Source organism: Hypomesus transpacificus, unplaced genomic scaffold (genome assembly GCF_021917145.1).
Source record: "Hypomesus transpacificus isolate Combined female unplaced genomic scaffold, fHypTra1 scaffold_27, whole genome shotgun sequence".
Classification (NCBI taxonomy): domain Eukaryota; kingdom Metazoa; phylum Chordata; class Actinopteri; order Osmeriformes; family Osmeridae; genus Hypomesus; species Hypomesus transpacificus.
Genome location: NW_025813796.1, coordinates 2,013,604 through 2,036,490, shown reverse-complemented (window position 1 = coordinate 2,036,490; position 22,887 = coordinate 2,013,604). Strand labels below are relative to the sequence as shown.

The 22,887-nt window shown below is 40.9% G+C and overlaps 1 protein-coding gene across 6 annotated transcripts in view; it reads right to left on the bottom strand.

The window, feature by feature from the left end:
* Positions 1-7,868: 7,868 nt before the first annotated feature.
* Positions 7,869-22,887, bottom strand: part of pbx3a (pre-B-cell leukemia homeobox 3a) — a 47,116-nt gene continuing 32,097 nt past the window's right edge. The window contains exons 4-11 of one of the 6 annotated variants that reach the window (XM_047014950.1): positions 21,877-22,067; positions 21,029-21,164; positions 20,122-20,151; positions 16,144-16,309; positions 15,643-15,720; positions 14,103-14,215; positions 12,724-12,810; positions 7,869-9,918 (exon numbers count right to left, since the gene is read on the bottom strand). In XM_047014950.1, the coding sequence (XP_046870906.1) occupies positions 9,826-9,918; positions 12,724-12,810; positions 14,103-14,215; positions 15,643-15,720; positions 16,144-16,309; positions 20,122-20,151; positions 21,029-21,164; positions 21,877-22,067 (894 nt within the window). In that variant the 3' untranslated portion in view covers positions 7,869-9,825. The remainder of the gene's footprint in view (positions 9,919-12,723; positions 12,811-14,102; positions 14,216-15,642; positions 15,721-16,143; positions 16,310-20,121; positions 20,152-21,028; positions 21,165-21,876; positions 22,068-22,887) is intronic. The other 5 variants (XM_047014951.1, XM_047014952.1, XM_047014954.1 and 2 more) reach the window with 5 other exon arrangements.

The window sequence follows — 22,887 nt, the reverse complement described above, 5'->3', positions numbered from 1 at the left end:
CCTGTACATATCAAAGTTGGCACTTTGAAATGTAAAGTAATTCTCCATTCACCTGTGACAGATAATAAAGGTTAAAGTAATGTATTGAAATTCTGAGCCAGAAAAAAGGAGACAGGAGTTCAATCTCTGATTAGGCCTTCAAATGTGGTAGACATTTCGTCAATACACAATTTTCCCCTTTTCGTCGAGAGCTTTGGATGAGTGGACTTTACCGTACGTGCGCCTATGAATAGAAAGTCTCCTATTGATATGTGAGACACGCGAAAACATTCATGTTGGCTTCTTTTTTCAGCTTTTCAGATGGTGGAAAAAAGGTAAATGAAAAATTAAAAGCCTATTGCTGGCTATTAGAAAGATTGCATATTGCACCGTTGACATTTTGAAAACGTATAACTGATTCACAGTCTATCACTTTGAGGGATCGACAAAAACCATCAGTTAGCCTGACAATTTTGACACAGGATTTTGAAATATTCCCCACTAATCTCCCTGATTTATGGAGGCATATCCAGGTCCATCGAGAGCAATCTGAGATTTATCACCTCCTTGCAGGAATTATTAATGATGCTCAATTTGTCGAACCTGATGATAGTGCATTCGTGAACATGTGGCAAAGTCAGCGAGTGCTGCTTGAGTACTGTATATGTGTGAGCATGGGTATGTCTGTATGCTGTTTACTTCAAATTGTGATTTACATTTCTCCCCTCCTTTCAACTCTTCAAACTGACTTCAATGTGAGGGCATTGCAACCTTCCAAACCAGAAACCAGAACATTTGGGACATGTTTCAACGTATATGTAAGGTTAGCAGAAACATTGTGTGGCTCTCATTGCTTCTACGTTCACTTCTTGTGCCAAAGTACCAAAACAAATGACCAAAAAACTGTAGGACAACATGATTGTAGAATTCAAAAAGTTCCTCATACAGTAGCATGTTTGTAATTCATCTTTCCCAAGGTGACAGATGTTACATTAAGTATTATCAGAGGTGTCTTGAGTACAACTTGCCTGGTCAGACATTACAGCACCGATAAATGAGATTCAGAGCCGGCACACCACACACACAAACATACTGTATAGACAAACACCCACACACACTCTCTACTTTCCCTATCATGCCAAGCATCTTAACTTCAGTCTACACTAGCTCTGCCCAAGGACACTAGCGGAGGTTGTAGTTGACAACTCTCCGGGATCTGACGGGATCACATGGCCAAGTAAAAGTCTCATCTGTTTTTCCCCTGGGTCAGAGCACCCAAAAGCCCAGAGGACATATTAAGGACCGGGGACATTGCTGCCTCTGCATCAACGTGACCTAAGGCAGAGCCGAGGTTTGTGACAGGTCACACTCCAATCCAGCCATTTCCCCTTCAACTCCCTCCGCTCCCAGGGATGACTCACTGGAGTATTTACGCGATGCGAAAGATCTTCAGCAAACTGTTTACTTCTGGGCCTAGACGGACGTGAACAAGGATGGCACTTTGCCAGTTTGCGGCACTGTCTCTTTGGGACCCCACATTGTTTTGACGCCGCAACAGAGATGTGCTTCCGCCAAGGCCGATGCCATTTTCTGCCAAAGGCAAAGTTGGTGGTTCTAGGGGGGAGGGGCATTTCTAAAATGTGGTTTGGAGTTTGTAATTGGAGAAGCTACTTGCCTTGTCTACTTCTTGACTTCTCAAATAAGCTTCTTCAAGATGCCTTGAGGAATTCCTGAGACGATGGTGTTCCCAGAAACTTCTACTTCTCACTCTTTTTGAGAGCGCACTCTACTTCCCTGCATCCTCCTCTTTTTTCATCTTTCCATCCCTTTGTGGAACCTACGTGAGAACAAATGTGTTGACAGGACAACAAACAATAGCCACTGTGGCTAGCACGAAATGTTACGTATTTTTCACTTATGATAAGTATTTTACAGTACAGGAACGATGTGTGTCGGCCATTTCAATAATCAAATGCTAATTTGTCCGCAACTGGTGGGATTTCAAGCATCAAATACCAAAAGATACCTTATCTGAGTCCCTATTTCTTTGAGGCCAACGTTCATTTGAAACCCAGCCTAGTCTTCTTGCCTTTTATTCAAGAGTTTGCTCCACTCTGACCGCCGACAGAAAAATCAATACAAACGCCACCGGCAAATAGCAGGGCTGGGGCAAATTGAGAAGTGACATCTCCAAGATGAGGGGGCTTTGAGAGGGCGAAGGCCTGGCTGATTTCTCTAGAGAGAGACAGAAGGGGAGAGGTGGGGAGTGAGAGAGAGAGAGAGAGACAAACCAAGATAGAGAGACAGAAGGAGATAGAGAGAGGAGAATGGAACAGTCAGGGGAAAGAGAGCCTGAAAGACGTGTCAGTATTCTAAGGTTGAGCTTCTGGAGATGGAAGCAGGGAAGATAGGCCTCCACCTCACATCACCCACACTCCTCTTTTTCTGTCCGTCTTCAGCTTTTGATGATAGGATGAAGGAAGGATGAAAAGCCCAGTGAGGTAATTTGACGACTTTACCGAACAGAACTCGGACAAAGATGAAGTGTGAGGAGAACAAAGACAAGCGGTTTGTAGTGGACGCTGAAACGTTGTCATGCTCGCTCAGGCATTTCAACAGCTCTCACAAGTTGGAGAAAAGAGACGTAAACAAAATGCGTCATATTTTCTGGTTCTGGGGAAAACGTGGTTCCAGAGAACATTTCACAAACTAATATTTTCAGTGACAGAAACCAAATAAAGGCATTCAAATATCAAACAAGTTGTATATATCCTTTTTTGGGAGTCAGGCAAGGTGTACACCCTCAAATGGAACCCATCAGAACCCACATACCATAAAAATAAGAAAGCCATCTGTCCACTATCCCACTGTCCCAAGCTTTCATCCCCTTAACATTAGTTTCCACAATACTTCCCCCCCCCCCCCCACACACACACACACACACACTTCTTCCTCTCTTTCTCCCAGTCCAGCTATAACAGACCAATGGAACTGAATGGCTCTTAACTGACTATCCATGACATAAAAACCAGAGGCCCATGTAGCCCATTGACCCTAATGGTCCCAAGGTCTCCGAGGGAAGCGTTTTTCATGTGATGCCATTGCTGCCCAGCCGTCAATGGGAAAATGTGTTTGGAATCGGCGGAAGGTCTCCCCCGTGGGGATTGCAGTCTGCGGGCCTGATTAGGCCGCCGGCCAGGCTGAGCTGTTGGCTCCATTTCCAGGTTGGTCTGATTGCTCGTGACCTCCCTGGGCAAAATGAGGTCTAGAGGCCCCCCCACTCCCCACTCAGGGGCTCGCAGACATACTCCCATTTTACCTCTCAACTTCTAATCTTCTCTTTTCCACTCTTGCTTTCTATCTCTCCCGTTTAGTTTAATGACGTTTTTCATTGCCAAAAAGAGCAAGTAAAACATTTAATCTGGTTTGATACATTTTATGAATTAGTTGAGTTGTTGAGTTTCAATGTTACATTAAGCTACAGCCTTAAATAAATCGTCTATGTTTGAGGTAGTTCACAGAGAATATTTAAGTGTCTTAACCATACCAATCTTTACAATTTCCTGGGCAGCATACTTTGGCATCCATATATGACTTACCACACATGCAATTAAGACAACTAATGTTAAGTATAAGCAGGAGCAATCTATTGAAGGTTATCAAATTACGATAGCAATGCTAACTGGAGCTGCTATTAGCATGACTGATTTGCACAATCTATTCAAGCGACAATGTCCACATAGGAAAACGGATCCAACTTCAGCTCAGGAGGCCTGAGAGGAAGCAGACCAGGAAGCAGACTTGGGTCATGTGTGTCCGCTGGGACAGTCAAAAATTCAATGCTAACACACAGATACACAAATACGGGGGCACTAATATAAGCAATAATAGGGGCACATGCATGCACACTTGCATTCATACACACACACACACACACACTAAATAACAAAAGTTGAATCGATATCATACCCAAAACATTTGATATTCTGCAGGTATATTAGGTATTATAATTAAGTTGTGGTACATTTGTAAACTGATGCACCCTGTGTACAGTATTACCCAAGATTACGTAATGTGTATTTATAATAATAATGTCCCTATAAATGCACACATCACTGCGAGCAAAAGGATACATTCTTAACAATAATTAAAAAAAAACGTTTTTTAAGCATTACATTTGGGTCAGGTTTTTTTGGAGGAACAAATATGACCTCAGCGAGGCAAATAATCCAAAGAATGGTAACCCAATACGAGATGTCTCTGTATGTCTGGCTCATGTTGCTGTTTGTGCTGGTCTGAATCACAGGGACTGGGAGTGGGAAGGAGGGGAGGCTGTGCTGGTAAGTAGCTGCTCCTAGCAGGCAGGGGGCTACGCTCCCTGACACACAAGGTCATGCAACACGGTTGGTGGGACTGAGCCTAATGCTGGATGAAGTGCCAGAGTTTCTGTTAGGCCTTCGAGAGTTTGCGGCACATGCAAGCCCAAGATGGTGGGGGTGTGTGTGTGTGTGTGTGTGGGGGGGGGGGGGGGGGTGGAGGGGATGTACTACACTAGTCTACTAGACTGATCTTAGACCTATTCTGCATGGATAAAAAATTCTAAACTCATTGTGGATGAGTGTGTGTGCTGATATCAAAATACTGGCAAATTATTAGAAGGGAGGGAAAGAATGAGAGAGAGAGAGAGAGAGAGAGAGAGAGAGAGAGAGAGAGAGAGAGAGAGAGAGAGAGAGAGAGAGAGGAAGGGGGAGATACAGAGAGAGAGAGAGAGAGAGAGAGAGAGAGAGAGAGAGAGAGAGAGAGAGAGAGAGAGACAGAGAGAGAGAGAAAGAGAGAGAGAGAGAGAGAGACAGACAGACAGACAGACAGACAGAGAGAGAGAGGAGGAAGAGACATTTGACTGATGATTATCTTTGCTCTGACTGTTGCATAGGTCTAGTGTCATCGCAACCCATCAGAGGCTGATTCATATTAGAGGCCTTGATGGTGTCAGGTTGTGTTTGTGAGAGTGTATGTTTTTTTGTGTGAATGTGTGTATGTGTGTATGTATTTGCGTGTCTTTATTTACGCGTGTATTCACGTTAATGTGTGTATGTGTATGAAAAATTAGTGTGCGAGTGTGGATGTGTTTGTATGTATTGTATAAGACTGTATGAGTGTGTGTACATGTGTGAGTGTGTGGATTCTTGAGTCTGCACAATAGGGGTTTCTCCCCTTGGAGGTGAGAGTTGGTTATGGAGAGTGAGGTATACACACACAGAGGGAAAACACATGATTGTTACACTGCCAAATTAGACACTAAGTAATTGCTCGCAGATGGCAGAGACAAACGGCAGCTGTTAATATGGAGCAAAACATGAAATATGAAATAACACAACAGTGAGGGAATCTGTAGTAGGGAAGACTTTCCAACCTTGTTCCCAATACATTACTCCTCAATTTGGTTCCTCTTCCAAATGTGTTTGTTTGTGTTATTACTCACTTTGTCTTGCCCTTTCATAGATCATCAAGAAGTAAAAGACCGGAGGACAAAGTTTAAGAATTATTAATGTTCATTAATGTTACGTTTACGAGTTTAAAAGTAGATTTTGTACTTGGGTCTACTCCATTTACACTATGCCACTGAAACTTTGGATACAAGCTGTAAGATACACCTGTTGACGGTGGTATAATTTTTTTAATCTAAACTAATAACCTTGTATACATTTGTAATAACTGTAGTAAAGAAGTGACTTGTATTGTATGTTAATTTCACCTTCAGATGGTATACCGTATGGACTCATTCTGCTTTCCAAAGACATGAACCTCAAGCATCTTCATGTTTCAAGCTCCTAAGGTAATTTTCCAATTGTAAAACAACCCGTCACGAATAGATCTTGTTATAAGACACTATGGATTTAAATTAGAAGTGCATTCATTACAGAAATATTAGAATGAAGCTGTGGTAGATGGCATATATGAAATAATTCGATCACTAAGCCTAGAACAATGAGTAGTATTGAAAGCCATTAATCAAACCTGATACAACATAACGCATGTTCTGTATTTTGTGTTCAACTTCTTAATCAAGGAACCAGTCCGTTTGATCTCCTTTTAATTGGTTACTGCTCAGATGTTTCGATTACTGGTAAAAAAAAATCTGGATTTTCATCTTTAATGATGCATGTGGAACACTTTTAATTTTGTGAAAAAGATATTGCGTTAATGAACCTTGAACATGACTAATTAGCCTTCTTTCACACCGGTTTTCCATTCACTCTGCCTCATTTCCATTGTCTTTATTGTGGAAAATGTTGTTTATTTTAATAATGCTACACTTTTTCTTTTTCATTTGCTATTTACAGACGGTATAGTTAAAATTAGAATTAGAAAAAGGGCTTAGGTGGTGGTGTCTGTGTATGGTCTCAGACAATGAGTCCCAATAAAATGTATAACAAGCACAAATTCTCTGCTCCTCCCTATCCCCCAACCCCCACTCTCCTTTCAAACCCTTGAATCCTGCCAAAAACAACAATAGCTACAGGAGAGGTAGCTACATGATGAAGTTCCCTTCATATTCCTGGCTAGCTTCCTAGCATAGCTGAACGGCATGAGTTTTTATTGTAAAGTTGGCGGTTGGGAAGGACTTGCATTGTGTGATCAGAGCTAGGTCGTTTATTGTTGTGTCCTGGTCGTGGTGCCATCCTTTGCTTTGTAATACACCATAAACCTGATTTTTCTTGGGTTCTGTGGTTCCACTAATTGTTCCACTATTTTAATAGCCCATATATTACAGTGAGTGAGAGAAAGAAAAACTGAAAAACAAATGGAGAATGAGGTCTCTGAATGTTTTGAGTGCCATGAGTGCATGAATGCCAGCAAAATTCCCTGCTCACAACACAGCATGGTGCAATGACAACTGATTGCTATGCTATAGATTTTTGTCCCTCTCAACCCCATCAGATTGCATGTGTATTTCACTGGCAATTAATCTCAAGGAGGTTTCCTTTTGGCAGCAAGATTTTATGTTGCTGTCGCTTGTTTACAGCTGGGGGAAAAGTATTGTGTTTCAATCAAGTGAATATCTTGGACTGTGCTATCAAAGCAGGAAGGTTGCAATCCACCCTCTCCATAGATCACCTTTCAACCCTCCCCACACCCACTCATTTAGTTTATTGTGTTTCCGGAGAAAAACATTTATAAATTGTCTCAAATTACATTCGACTCGATCTTTCTAGGTGCTGTATGGGTGCCACCACTCAACTCTGATTATTCAAAGATCTCAATGAGGACCGTAATAGCTTTCAACTATTGCCAGCAGGCTCCAACCACAATTAGTGCTATTAATTTAATCTTGTCACCTGCCACCCACAGTCAGTATGCTGCTGGCTTTGTTCCAAGGTTCCTCTGGGTTAGTTAGCAACCAAACATTTTTACAGTATTTGTATACCCATGATCCTGGAACTGCATGAGCAGTGTATGGTAGTAACTGTCTATACGTGACTACGACATGATGTCAGGAGTTTTTCCATAAATGTGCTGACAATGACTGAATGGCTCTGAGCAGGTCACTTAGAAGGTTTGTGACAGAACATTAGCCTGCCAGTTTGCATCTGTCTCATGGCTGTCTTCTCGGGTCTTTCTATCCAATCAAACCAGAACATTTGTTTGAGGTGGAATTATATATTTTGCATTTGCTGAGCACACCTTGGGATGTGGGCTTAGAGCCTAAACCTAGTAGAGGATTTCCTAGGTAATCCGCAGTCCAATCTACATATCGGTAAGGCAAGTACAGTGTGTCACAGACAGATGAAGATAAGAGATCATCCTTTCCTTTGCTTTGTATCTTGAGGAGACAAGACAAGTCCATATGCTTCCATCCAGAAAAAGGCAACTTACTCCAAGCATTAAAGCAAAAGTTTATTTTCGTGTTTTAAACTACACATAAACTACCACAGAGGACTCTTTTTGTTAAAACAAATCCTCCACTTAGTGTGGTTAGAAATTAACACAAAACATATTTATTACATTAGGACCACAGCCACAAATATTCTTCTTATGACTATCAGTTTTCAAAATGGCATACAATACAAAAAATTAGAAGTGAAAAAAGAAAAATGTAGTTGTACTGTACCCTGTCAATCAAGGTCTGAAATATACAGGTCTGGAGACTGAAACCTTTAGATTTGTAATTCATATTAACAGGAAGTAAGGGGGAGGCTGGGAAATTGGTAACATTCAAAATGTTCTTCGGTATTTACAACAGTTTTACTGTTAATTTGCGATATCATGGTCCGTTAGGTCATAACTGCCACTACTCCAGAGACCACAGACAAAAGTATTTAAAAGCTAGTTCTGGATTTCAGAAACCTTTCGACCAAGATGAACTACTCAAAAGTAGAGTGGTAAAATAATATAGCGTTTATGTTATGGGAAGCTTCTTCTTTCCACAACGGGACATACTTTTGGACCTTAGATCGTTCTGTTACCTGATATGTTGTTTCGAAGGCAGGTGCTGCAGTGTCCATTGAGTAGAATTTGGCCTTCAAGGAAAAATGAACCCTTGCTCCTGCCAATTACTACTGCCATACTTTAGTTAGGCTATACTGTTTTGTAAAGTTACAATAATTTTCAACAATATCAGAATACACAAGAGATTACGTGAATGAACACAAGAGCTAATTACAAGAAATGTTCAAACTAAATTTGAAAAAGTAAGACTTGAAGTTATGGTAGCGATAAAGTTAAAGAGGTAGTATGCAAGTATTCTACGTGACAAATGTGATGCAGTCAATGTCAAAGGGGTTTGAAGAAGGTCATTCTATTATTTTAGTTTGATCAGCCATTGGGCAAAACAGTATTTAAAATACTTTCATTTTGCAAAGATGATTCTTACCATCAGCAAACTGGAACCAATGAAATCATCTCAAATGTGCTCCACAATAAAGCCCAAAACACTTCCTGGATCTAATTTATTACCTGGCCTATTTCCACATACAAACAAATCCTGGATGTGAAATAACTTTCACTGGATCTTCTTAATGGTATTACCATGATGAGGGCTATCTTAAGATACAGTAGCCTTTCACTTCATTGTAGAAATGTGAATGATTCATGACAGCATTTGATGTTCCGCAACCCCCATCCAACATGATTGATTATGTCCATCCAAACATTGAAGAGAGCAGTGTTGGCAGGAGACTGACTTAGAAGATTAAAAGTAGTATATGTTAAGAGCATGAAAGCTGCCGTCAAACTGTATAATGCCATTCAGTGAAAGCTGTCAGATCCTGCAACTGTTTATCAGTATTGCTGCAAGTCCACTAGAGGAGAGTTAAGTCCATCCAAAAAGGGTTGAGGCATTCTGTGACCCCAATCAGCACAGAGTTGGAAATTTCACACCTATCCCAATAGATGTACAATACACGTAAATCTTAATCCATTGGGTCAGAAAAGTCTTCAGTCTTTGCTGGGAAGTGAAGAAATGATGTTGAATGAGCAGGTCTGGAGGGCTGAGAAAGGTCTTGCTTTTCAGAGTCTACCTGGGATTTATATTGGCTTCTCTCATATGTCCCTTTCATAAGCCAATTCCCTGTTCTAAAAACCCAACATTTAGTTAGTTGATCCAGTCTTGTACTGTATATGTATATTCATACTCACAAAAAAGCTGTATCCAATATGTATTCTTGGTGGTGGAGATTATTTGAGGACCAAGAAACCAAAAATCCAAAATGGCCAACATGGAGAAGAAGAAAAAGGGAGGAGTTATACCGAATAGACCAATAGTTGGTTTGTTTTGCCTTCTGGTTCAGTTCCATTGGTCTAAAGCTTGGGATTGTGATGCGGTCTTGTGTAGCATTGGTGAGGTCAGTTTGAGGTATCAGAGTGTACACTTCCCGGCCCTTCTGTTGGGGATATCACTGATGAAGGAGTAGGCGCATCATGCCAACCCCCATTACCCTAGAGACATAGACAAAGAAAAGTCTAATTGAAATTTTGAATCAAGGTTACATTACAGTTTAACTCAAATGAAATGTTATTTGTAAATCCCTTTTTACAGGCAATATCAGAGGACTTTGTGAGGCCCATAGAACAGCACCTACAGTAAACCAACCTAACACCCCCCCAAGGAAGAGAAGGAAAAATGGAAGAAACCTTGGGTGGAGCAAGTCAGTGAGGTATCCCCCTACTACGTATTAACATGTAGTAAAACTGCCCACTGCACGTGAACACAAAGCTCTTTGTGCCTTTACGACAGTCCGTTTCAATATGATGCATGTTTGGTATTGCGAGGCAACCTTTCTGTTCTCCCTTGGCAGTTAAAGCGCGTACCATGCCTGGGATAACAAAACGAACACGGAAGGGAGATCCGATATCTCATTCCCATTGACGCTCTTCTTTCTGTCTCTCTCTTTCTTGCTAGAGGGGGTGAACCCCATTACATTTAAAGTGACATGAGCAGGCCAAGTCTCTCTTCTTCTCTCCCTCTCTCACTGACAAATTTGCCCCGCATCCTGGTCGTGGAAGGCGAGTGGCAAAATCAATGTCTGATCAGATTTTTGTAGAGGCTTGTCGCTGCATATTCTAGTGTCAGTCAGGAAGATGGGACAGAGGCCGCGGGAAACCACTTCACGGAGAGAACAGTGAGTGGAAGTGATGGAGGGAGGGTTTTCCTCTGTTGCGAGGCTGAAAGGGTCTTGTTTTGGACTACATTTAGGTCGGCACCACATGAGAAACAAACTGAATGCAGAAACATAAACATTTGTATAATAGGTTTGACATATTTCACTTGAAACAATATCAACATGAACATATTGAAATAAAAACGTTTTCCCAACTGATTTTTTACTATTAAATTTGACATGTGTATAACAAGAATACTATTTTATTTTGTTGTACTATACTTGGACAGCTATGTACAGCTCATGGCTAATCTGTACAAACATTTTAGCTTGTTTAATTATGGTTCAATTACTTTAATCAAATATCATGCAGTGGCAAACTGCAGTCAGTTTTTGTGAAGTCTTCACTGGTAAGTTTCCAACAGTAATGCAATTACAGTATGTTATTAGGTTTAATTAGGTGTTTGTATGCATTCTGTCAGTGTATGTGTGTCATTTGACATAAAATTCACTTCTGTTCCTCTCAGTTCCATGCCGATGGACTGATCCATGACCTAAATACAGTGGTGAGAGCAAGAGGGGGACAAAGTGCAAAACGTTTTTTTGAAGCTGCTGGAAGTTGGCACATTGCTTCTACTGCCTAAGGCAAGAGAGGGCGGCTCTGCAAAACCAAAATGACACCTTGCTGAATGAGCGCTCCTCACGAAAAACCTTTTTCTATCACGTCTAGCTGTTGTGAAAAGTGTCACTTTTCACCGCGGTGGATGGTAATACCAATTCAAGCTGAATGGAGAGATGCTCTTTTTGAGTGGAGAAATCAGGACTTGTCATATAAAAAAATAAAAATAATAATATGCTATATATATATAGCATATACAATATAAAGTATCCATGTAAACATGGAACAGAAAACAAATAACAACGATAAATCCTTGTGTTAGAGAATACTCTGGTCTCCATTTTATCCTGAGGGATTAGAGTAACAAACTCTACAGCCTCCTTTTCTTTTCCTGCTGAACAGAACTAAATTCATTGACTGAAATTCGTATATTTTTCCACGTTGGTATTGCGGGAGAACCGTCAAAACGCCCTTACCCCAACCCCACCTCTCTCTCTCTCTCTCTCTCTCCCTCACTCTCTTTTTCTCGTCGCAGCTCATCCTCAGCCAATAAATTAATCTTCACCACGGTAGCTTCGGATTGTCTGCAGTATTATAAAGAAGCTTCTTATCAGACCTCATCAGCAAAGACGATAGTCACATCTGTACATGGCTGCGAGGCAATTCCAGTTTCATATTTCATTACTGTGATAAGAAGATGGACTGCAAATGCGGCTCTCAGAAGCATTTCAAAGTAGTTAAATGAAAACATAGATATGCCACACACCACAAAAAAAAAAGAGAAGAAACTCCCTCCCTAGCCACCTCCGCCCCTTTTCCTTTCATATGGCTTTCGCTACGGGGGTATTATGAAATGCATTTCATAAATAGAATGAAGCGTGCACGCTTTTTCCTATTTAAATGGCTATGGAGGATTCGTACGGGTCGGGACGGGTGTATGTGTGTGTATGTGTGTGTATGTGCGTGGATGTGCATTAATATGAAGACATACATTTATCTGGGCCTTTTTTTTTTTGTCTGCCATCACGCGGCATGTCCTTAATCTCGGCTGTCGTATATTTCCTCGGCGGTTTGATCACACTGCCGTCTTGCTGAAAGGGGTTCAGAAGCCCTGGCGCACAGAGATTACCCCAAGACTTATTTTACAGTCTTACCTCCACCCCCACCCCTCAAATAACTGAATTATGTGATTCTGTCTGTGTACTGGGTGTGTGCATGCTTGCAGGTGTGTGCATGGGTGCTTCCAGATGTGTGTGTGTGTGTGTGTGTATGTGTGTGTTTGCGTATGTGTAAGAGTAAAACTATGCTGCGAGAAAAGCATGCAACTGTGGAAACATCATTTGAATCCGACAACTGTGTAACCAGGTCAAATGGTTATAGAGAGAAATGAAAATGGTTTTTCAAACTCATCATTGCCATCATTGGCACTGTAATCATTGTCATCATCATCGTTTTCGGAGTCATTATCAAGACGATCGGGGGCCAAGTCATTCATCGTCATGGTTACCACGAGGGCGTGCTTACGTTTGGTCCGTGTGGGCTGTACAGGGGATGTCGAAGACCATCACTGTATCCTACTGTCTGACTGATAGCATGGCGTATGGTATCCCCCTGTGGAGAGAGACAGAGAGAGAGAGAGAGAGAGAGAGAGAGAGAGAGAGAGAGAGAGAGAGAGAACAAGAGTGGGTTCAAGGAAAATGAGGGAGCAGGAAGAGGGGATGTGAAAATGGAGGTACAGAAACAAAGAGAAAAGGAAGTAGAATCGAGGAGGTAGGGGACAACAGAGAGGAAGGCAAGAGAAAGACAGAGAAGAAGGAGGAGAAACTGTGTCAATGTCACGCCATATTCCACTCCATCATTTTGATCATTTTGAACTCCATCATATTGAGCGAGATAAAAGACAATAACAATCGCCATAACAAAATGACACAGTGGGACAACATGTACAAAGGGAATATGACCTTGTAGTGTCTGTGGAGAGAGACCCGATAATGGATGTTTTGTTAAATGAAATGAGCAAAGCACATAGTGTTCTGGCCCCTGTAGTTAATATACATGGTACTATCAAGAAAGGCTATCCTTATGTTGAAATCTTGACAATGTATATAAGTAGGTAAGAAACATTGAATAACTGACACAAATAAAGAAATCAAAATCCACATTTAAGATCTAATGACAAACTGACTTGCAACACTTTCCACCACACAGAACTAATAGAGAACAATAGAAGAACTGAACGAGTAAGACACTAGCACTAAAAAAGTAGCATATTAGTAATGCTTAAAAAGTAGTTCCATTTTGAAACCAAGAAGAGCACAACAAAGACAGGAAAGCAAAACATACACAGCTAAGTAAGGAGATTCCACTAGTGCTACCAAAGTACCACTATAGTCGAAAGAACGCAGAGCTGTGTAAAGTAAAATGACAAAGACGATGGCATCAAAGAAGTGAAACGAGACAACTGAGACAACACAGAAGTGTAAACTGAGACACGGATACCGGATACGAATGTCAATTGACATACATACAACTCTTAAAAAAAGGGATGGAGGTCAGTTACATCAAGTTTTGACCCAAGTTTGAATCCCAGCCCAAGAGCTCAAGTCAGAGCCAAATGTGATAAATACGAATATGACATGTTATCTACAGTATGACTACACTAAAATTCAGTAAGGTCACACAGATGACATGCTATACTGTGTATTAAACAGTTACAATTGGAGGGGGGTAATTAATTGCTATTAACAACGTACACATTGTACACGGTAGAGTCCTAAGATTCTTACAAAGGTTAGACACCATTGTTATCCCCCTCAAACCTGAGTTAGAATCATACAGTCTAAAGCCTTTACTGTGACCTTTGCCCCCGAACCTAACTTCCTGGCCTGGCTGTTGGCTCCTACCTGTGACTGCAAATTGGCTCCGACTTGAGCCCCCTGGTAAGAGGCCCCATTCAGATTCTGCATGCTCATGAACATGTCCCCAGAGTTTGGGAGGTTAAAAGAGGCAGAGGAACCTGGAGAGGAAGAGATGGAAGCAGCTGAATAGAGTGTCATGCTGAGAGGAAAACACACACACATATACGCACACACACACACACACACACACACACACACACAAGTATGAACAGTCTCTTAGGACCCCTTAGTAAAACGTTTGAAGACTTCATGTCATTATCTTACCAATAGAATTACTAACCAAATATAGGCCTATGTTGTAATATATACATATAATGGGGGTGTAACGGTACTGCAAGTTCACGGTGCAGACATCACAGTTCGGTGCATGCAGTCAGATGAAGAATATATCTTCACAGACGTTTCTAATGGATGGAAACGAATTATGAGGTTGATCAGATTAAATGAGACAATGCACAATTTTCCATTATCTGTCCGTACTTTAGTGCTGGGTTTGAGAAATGCTCGCAGCAAGCTAGCTGGATAAAGAGCTAATACATATAGTCCCCCATTAAATATGTGAAGCTTGTTAGCTATCTCTTCTCCCACTGTAGGTTACAAACAGCTTTTAGACAGCCTGGGTCTGAAACATAGCGCTGTTGTATCGGACCACCTGGACAGCAACATTTGTCGTTTGTTGTCAACAGATTCACTGCATCTCTACTGACACTAAAGTGCGTACTTTATATTGTCTTTCTGCTTGTTAGCTAGCCAGCATTTCATCCACAATGAAAAACCTTTGAAACAAGTTGATTCAACTACTGTGTCAGCGTTATCATTTAACAATGCTCAATTTGGCCATTACCTGCTCTGGAATAGTGATACGTAAATTAACTAAGTGACAATAAGCTGTGTAAAACAATATGCAAAACAAGGGCACTCATCGGAATTAAAATAAAATATCTCCAAATCTCCAATAAGACCCAAATGGAAAATGTTAGCTGTTTTCACTGTCGTGTAGACAATCATTTTGTGAAAAGATTGATATCAAATGTAGACTGTGGCATTGAAGTAATATGAAAGGAAACCTAGCATTTGGGATTTGATGCCTCTTCCTGTTGTACTGAACTCGTATCGAACCATGACCCCAAAACCACGGTACGTTCTGAACGGTGTTGTATGTACTGTTACACCCCTAATATATGTTGATGAATAAAGAAGACATTTCAGACACAGGGGTAGATACTCTCTGCCATCCATCTATCTATCCATCCATCCATCCATCCATCCAAAGAAAACTGAGAGAAAAGGGGTACAGTAGACCAGGAGAAAAAGATGCCAAGAATGAGAGATTCTAATAAAATACATGAAATAACAGAACAAGAAACAAACGACCGTCTTGATGAAATAAACAGAAGACTCGTCAATGGAGACGGGGGTCAGGATTTTACTGTGGCATGGGTATGGGGGATAAACCGATGGGAGGACTGCTTTTGACATGAGTGTGATTTCACGACATTTAGGAGTGTTACTAAAATAGTAGTACCAGTGAACATGTTGGATAAAAGGGAGTTTTTGCTCTCGGCAGTGTCCAGCTGAAACTCCTCATCTTTCATCTGGAATCCTGGGTAGGAGAGAAGGGAGCCACTTCAGAAGCATGGTCTCTGAATCATCCCCATTGAGTGCTAGAGTTTCATTGTGGCCATGTAATCCAACAGCTGAAGTATTCACTACGGTTTTGATAACTGTCATTGGTATCGCAAATCCTTTTAAAGACCTGAAATTGCTTCCTTGGATAAGGATAAGGCGAAGACCTACACTTTGGACGAATATACTAGTTTTCATCACGCTAGACAAACATAGCAGAATTAACCACATGACCAAAAGCATGTTGGTTATTTTGGGAATCAAACTTCCACCTCAGTAGTCTCTCATACCCATCATTGCACTGTACACAGAGTACATACTTTATACCCCACTCTATACAGATACAAAGAGCCAACATTGATGATTCCAATCCCAAAGTACATAAGTGGTAGGTCCCTACCAGAGTTGGGCGTGGTGGGCGAGTTGGCCTGGCTGTTCTGGACAGCGGCCGCTACGGCATGGGCTGCAGTAACAGCAGTCTTGGCAGCATACAGGTTGGCCTCCTCCTGGAACTTTCCAATGTTCTTCTTGTACCGGATCCTCTTGTTGCCAAACCAATTGGATACCTGAGGATACAGGGAAAGAAGAGATTGAGTATCTCAACATCATTTTATAGGCTATATTTTATTTAGATTTTTGCCACATTGGGGTCCGCCCCCCTATCTGGAAAGTCGTCAGAATTCCTGTGGACAGAGTCACATGATGGACACAGCCAATAGGTTGAGGTAATTTCCTAATTTAAAAACATTGGAAACACCAACATTGTCCCCCAAAATTGCACAAAAAAAACAAAACAACAGAAAATAAAATCATATCTACTTTTCAAGTAGCACATTTCAACTAAGAGCTTTTCATTTCCATTTAGTAAAATCCCCTTGATGTGTGTGAGGAATCAGTTTTTTATATTATAATTAATATAATTATTTTTTATATATATGCCTTCGGCGAGCACAAACCATTGTTATCTCACATGTATATTATTTTTATTATTATTGTTTATTTTCGCGCCCCTAAGGCTCAGTCAATATTTGGACTACATAGACATCGTCGATGTCAAAATGGTTCGCCTTGGTCGCGATTACGTTGGTTCTATTGGGATTTATGTTCCGTTGCACGGTTTAGGTTTTAATTAAGTTTTTGTGGCAAAAGTTAAGCTAACGGTGGCTAACTTACTAGCCACAGTCACTGACGCTACTGACATCACTAACGTCACGAAATATCGCGTGACTTCCTCTAGCTGAACATTAGCAGCTCGTTAACTTCTGGGAGATAGCTAGGCTAACTGCTTTACTGCAAGGAAGCTGCAGAAACGCCACAAGCAAATAGGCCAGGGTGATAACTATTTACTAATTTTACTTTGTGATATGAAAAACAATATAAGCTGATATAAGGAAGTAGTTACATCTACTTTTGAAAACATTAGTCTACTATTTCACTGAAGCATTAGCATCATGACATTAGCCTCTGTCCGGGCAACAAATACTACAGCGGTCTATGATGCATATGTTTTCAATCGTTAAAATAAACATTCCTCACAATTACATTTGCGTTGTAGGATTTATTATGACGTTAGATTACAAGTAAACGATTTGTTGGTGAAATTATCATTACCTGTGGTTTCAAACCAGTGTAGCTCACTGCAACGCTGTACTGTTAGTAGCTAAAAAAAACATCTCCACAGCTGTTTACAGTAGCCTACGTAGGAAGTCAATGATGTTCGGCACTACCCTTACTTAAATCAAAAGTCTTTCAATAGGTGAAACTATCTGACCAGTGACTACTAACCTGAACTCCATTGCCACAGCCTAAACTTCAATCTGTTCATGAAAATAATTAATTTCAGCCTAGAACGTACAACGGAAGTAACGTTAAATCAAATACAACCAACGCAATTGCTACCAAGACAGTCTAGTAGTAGTTGTAGCCTACAATTTACCGGGGCAGCTTCTCCACACAGCAGGGCTATATCGCATTTTGCCTTGTTACTGACAATGATCGCTACCACTGACATTTTCACGAATGAGTGATTTTCCCCTAAATAAATTTCAAGCTTATTTACGTTTTTGGGGGTATATTTTCAGTTAGCAGATGATACTATTTAAAACACGATTCCATCTGAGATAGCTACTGCTGGTAACGTTGTTGTTAAAATAAATTTCAAAGGGGGTTGTTTATTAATGAATAAATGCAATATGAGTAGGCTAAATGCCTGAAAATATCACAAGAACGGGAAAAACTTACAATGACGTTTAAATCATAGAGATTAGGTCAATTTTTACATCGGTCTGACAAATATATTCGTTTTGATTCAACTATGAGGTTGCTGATCACCATTCCCTCTTGCAGGGGAAATGACAAGACTATTTCATTCTACTCTTCACTCTTAGTATTTTGAGTTGTAAATGAGCAGAAAAAAATATGCTTTTAAATCTATGTAATCTTAATAAATAATAAGTAGGCTATGCATTGTAATATAAAATATACAGAAATATCAGTTGTAAAATGTAATTTAAACACGGACCCCTGCAAGTAAGCAAGCACACCCTACAATTTCCCCAGAAATTGTATCCCCTCTAGTTTCTAATGTGATCTCAGAATTGTAAAGTGTCAAAATATGGTCAGCCATGCTCCACCCAAAAGGACGGCGGTGTGTGGGGGTTTGCATGTGTGTGTGCTTGTGTGTTTCAGTATTGTAAGTGTGAGTGTGTGTGTGTGCATGTGGGGTAGCAACTGTCTCTAAAGGTCTTTCCTTTTATAAGGTCACAGGACACTAAACCTGGCTGATTGAAGTCTATAAACCTACTGAATACAAAAGAGGACAAGCTCAAATTAAAGCATTTATGGAACAGCTGTACCAGAATTTGTGTTGTTTTATAACTACAGAAAGTGAGGATGATGTTGTACATTTTGAATTTGAATAGTAAATTCAATAGTGCCGGTTAGCTTTTAGCAACATTAGCAAAAAATGTATTGCCATGATGAAATTACACTATAACTTTCTATCATTGATAAAATATGTATATACAGTACAACTTATCGAAGACATTGGCGGAAACGTACCAGTTACAAAGGGATTAAAAAATACATGCAATTGTTTGTTTTCAAATGCATGTAGTGGTGTTCATGAAAAAAAGGAATGCGGGTCATGCACGTTAGACACAAAGATCAAATAAGGATAGACAATAATGTCACATGATAGCTCAAAGTTCATTGACCACGATGAGTGTGTGTGCATCTGAGTTTATGCATATGTGTGTGTGTGAGTTTTCGTGTATGTGCGCAGTGACATTTAAATGAAATTGGCGCTATTTTCTTTTCTAAAATGCCCCCTTTTACAGTCACAACATTTTTGGGTCATGGGAAGTCTAGCAGAGCAGTAGAAAATATTTTAACATGTGATTGCCATAACCCATAACCACTGCATAATGTGGAAATACTTTAGTTGCTTTGTGGTAAGCAACTCTGTGTTTATATTCCATTTATAGAACAGGTGCTCTAGCAAGGGCTCGGTGAGTAGAATGTTATGTAACAGAATCTGATCCTGATTCAGAAACAGAGACAATTTCCTGTACTTCCTTCAGAGCACAGAGGAGACACAAAGAGAGAAAGAGATACCAGAAACAGACCAGATAAGGGAATAAGAGAGAGAGAGAAGCAGAGAAAGAGAAAGACCAAAGAGAGAGACGACTGAAAAATACCGGAGATGTATTGCAACAGAATGGGAACTGACAACTGCAGATTCTCTCCCAAACTCGCCAGAGAGAAACCAAACACAGTTGCACTTAATAATTCACTAACATCTCCTCCCCCCCCCACCTTCCTCATCCCAAGCCAATAGAGTCACCCCTGTTGGATTGATGTTCACCCCAGTATCCTCACGCAAACTAATGAAGAACCCTTACCTTGGAGGCCCAGACTAAGGAAATTCCACCTTAATTGTACTTGAAAAATGGTTGTGACACTGGGACAACTAATACTGTTCAAGCTGAGGTCGATTATATCAAACATTGACACAGATGACTACTACAGTGTGTGTGTGTGAGTGTGTGTGTGTGAGTGTGTGCTTGCGAGGGGGTTTGTGTAGTTTCTGACTTGTGTACCTCCAGGCACCATGCATGCATTCATTGTCCAACTGAATATCAAGTTAACACCAGTCAACATAAAAACCTTACTAATACTATACGCAAGGTATGTAATGCAACATGTCAGATTTACAATCTTTGTGCTTTCAATAGTAACTTTAAGCTAACGCAAGTATGCAGGACATGTTGCGTTCCCACACACAGCATGATCCAGTCCTAAGTCACTGCAAAGAGTGACGGTCAACCAAATCAATGAAATCAACAAAACAGCAGATGAGGAGAGAGTCGTGACATACCTGTGACACTGTGATGGTGGTTCCCCCGCCCTGAGGGCAAAAAAGAATGGGCTTTTTACAGTATTTGACTCTGCAGGCCGCAGACACTACACCCCCCTCCCCCAACACAACAAACACAACATTTTCACATCAGATTCGGAGGATCGACAAAAATGGAGGGTAAAAAAATTAAATAATGATGGGTTCCCTCAAGAACTGAACAACAAATTTTGAGAGAAACGTTTACAATTATTTTGGAGTAAAATTTAAAACCAAACCAGATAATATGTTGCTATCCATTACCACAGGACAATAGGTATTAGGGGGAAATGGGGACATGCTCATAGGGGCAAAATACGGGAAGTCAATAAAATTCTAGATTGAAATGTAACTTCTAGTTGTGTTGGAGAAGAGAGTTCTAAAATAGCGACCACCTATGCGCTGCCTATACAGGTCACTCGCATGTTTTGTCTGAATGCAAGCATTAAGCGCTTAGCTTTAGTGCGGTGACCATCCGGCATCATACGCCCCAGTTGCGTCTCCCCGTTGTCACAGTGTCACAGTGTCACAGTGTCACAGTGTGCACGAGGCAGAACAGACAGGTTGGGAGGACAGACACACACGTAGCAGGTGGGAATAATGGGAACAAACATGCAAATTGGGACGGAAACTACAGCCCATAATCAAATAGGGAAGCATTACTAAAGGTTAATTGAAGTCACTTCCTGGCCAAAAAAAACAGCAAATCAACTTACTGCTTATTTGCATATCCAATTAGGTAATGCCCGAAATTATTGCTAGAGATGCACTGCCAATATAATCAATCAGTCAATACAACTAAGTACCTCAAAGATTTCTTCCCACTAGCTACAGTGTGTTTTCAGAGGAATGGAGCGAAAAAGGAGAGGGAGAAATGGCATTTACCCACCTGGGAAACAGTGATGCTACACTTTTTAGCCAGCTCCTCCTTGGCCTCCTCGCTGGGGTAGGGGTTGCTGAGGTGCGAGTAGAAGTATTCGTTCAAGATCTCTGTGGCCTGCTTGCTGAAATTCCGCCTTTTCCGTCTGAGAGGGACATGGACGAAAGAAAAAAGGGATCACTGATTCTGCGGTGCATACGGAATAACGAACACAATATGACATTTCAGCAGTCTTCGTATTCATCAAGGAAGGGACACTTCCAAACAATTCAAGCATTCAGAAAAGGGGTGCCTGTAAAAAAAGGACATTAAAAAGTCCAGAAATACGCAAATTGTTGCTCAATGTCCCCCACGTCTTCCTTTGTTTCACCCACAGTCCCTTTCTCTCTACGTGTCCCTGGACACATTGCCAGTCGTATTGCAGCACGTCCAATGATCGCTCTCCCGCCATTAAACTTCCCTCATGCGGATGATCCAACGACAAGTGTGCATCTGCTCAATTTAACTCCGTCCAAAGTTACCCAAGTCTTCCACTTCTGTGGTCCCTCGATTGCTGTTGCTGTTGTGCTTGAATGATATCAATACTCAATAAACTCACTGCACACTGGGTGAGTTACCTTTAGGCTTATTCACTCATTTTGTTATTACGTAACGTGTCTGGGGAAATATACATACAGTAATTTGGAAGCCAATATGTGTAAAAGCTCAACATATGCCAGTTCTACATGAACATAATCATAATAATAGTAAGCGTATTTTAAATGTTTTAACTTAAACATTCAAACGTGTCGTCCAACGTGCAGATTTGCACGTACCCAAACCCAAGCCTACACACATACACACACATACACACTCACCTGGCGTCGAGAAATCTGGAGCGCAGGATCATGACGGCCTCGCAGGTGCTCTGCTTCAGCTGCATCTGGATGGAGGAGAACTTGCGGTGGATGATGCCGACCATGCGCTCGATCTCCTTGGGCGAGATGGGCCGTGTGCGCGACTGCTCCCTCAACAGGTTCATCACGTGAGTGGTGAACTCATTACATGCCTGTCATGGGAAAGGGTGACATGATGAAACAAGGAGAAACAGGCCGGTCCGTTTCGAATGGTTCAACTGCTCTGAAGGAAAGAATGCACTGTTGCCAAGAACAGTGGTGCTGATTGATAAGGTGTAGTGTTGCATCTCTATGCTTTCACCACTCCATAAGCACCACCCAAAAATGCTAGTGTTGGTTTAGCACGAAGATTACAGTCTAGCTAGTTGTATCTCTTCTTCACTAAACCCTTGGGTTTTTTCGAAATTTGTTTGGACATCCTATTTTTTTGGTTAAGCACTTGAGCTCATTAAGTCACCAAGTGAAGGGTTTACACTTGTGTCATAAAAAATCTGGCTGAGCCAGAAAGTGGCTTGTGTTTACTTTAAACAGAGGCTGACGCTCCATTGGACTAAATGTGCTGGTGAAGTGCATAAAAGTGTTTGCGATTTGAACACACTAAGTACAGATGGATTGTTTTCCTCTGATTGCTTGTATTTAGTATTTAGTATTGCTTGTATTTTGGTTTCCTAAGTCAAACCGAGTCTTACTGAAGAGAGGGGGATTCGCTCTTTTGAGGTCCTCTATAGTCTACTTAGCCTTTCCTTTATCAGACTCCCAGCATTTAGCAAATGAGTAAACATCTAATGAGGGACAAACTGGCGAATGAACTGGACTGTGAATATACAGTATTATAGTATAATAATAATAATATATTTAAATAGCGCTTTTCAAAGTTCTCAAAGTCGCTGTATATGGTTAAAATAAACATAAAACAAGGACATCAAATAAAATCACGCCATTAATTACACATTAAAATGAGATTTAAAAAGT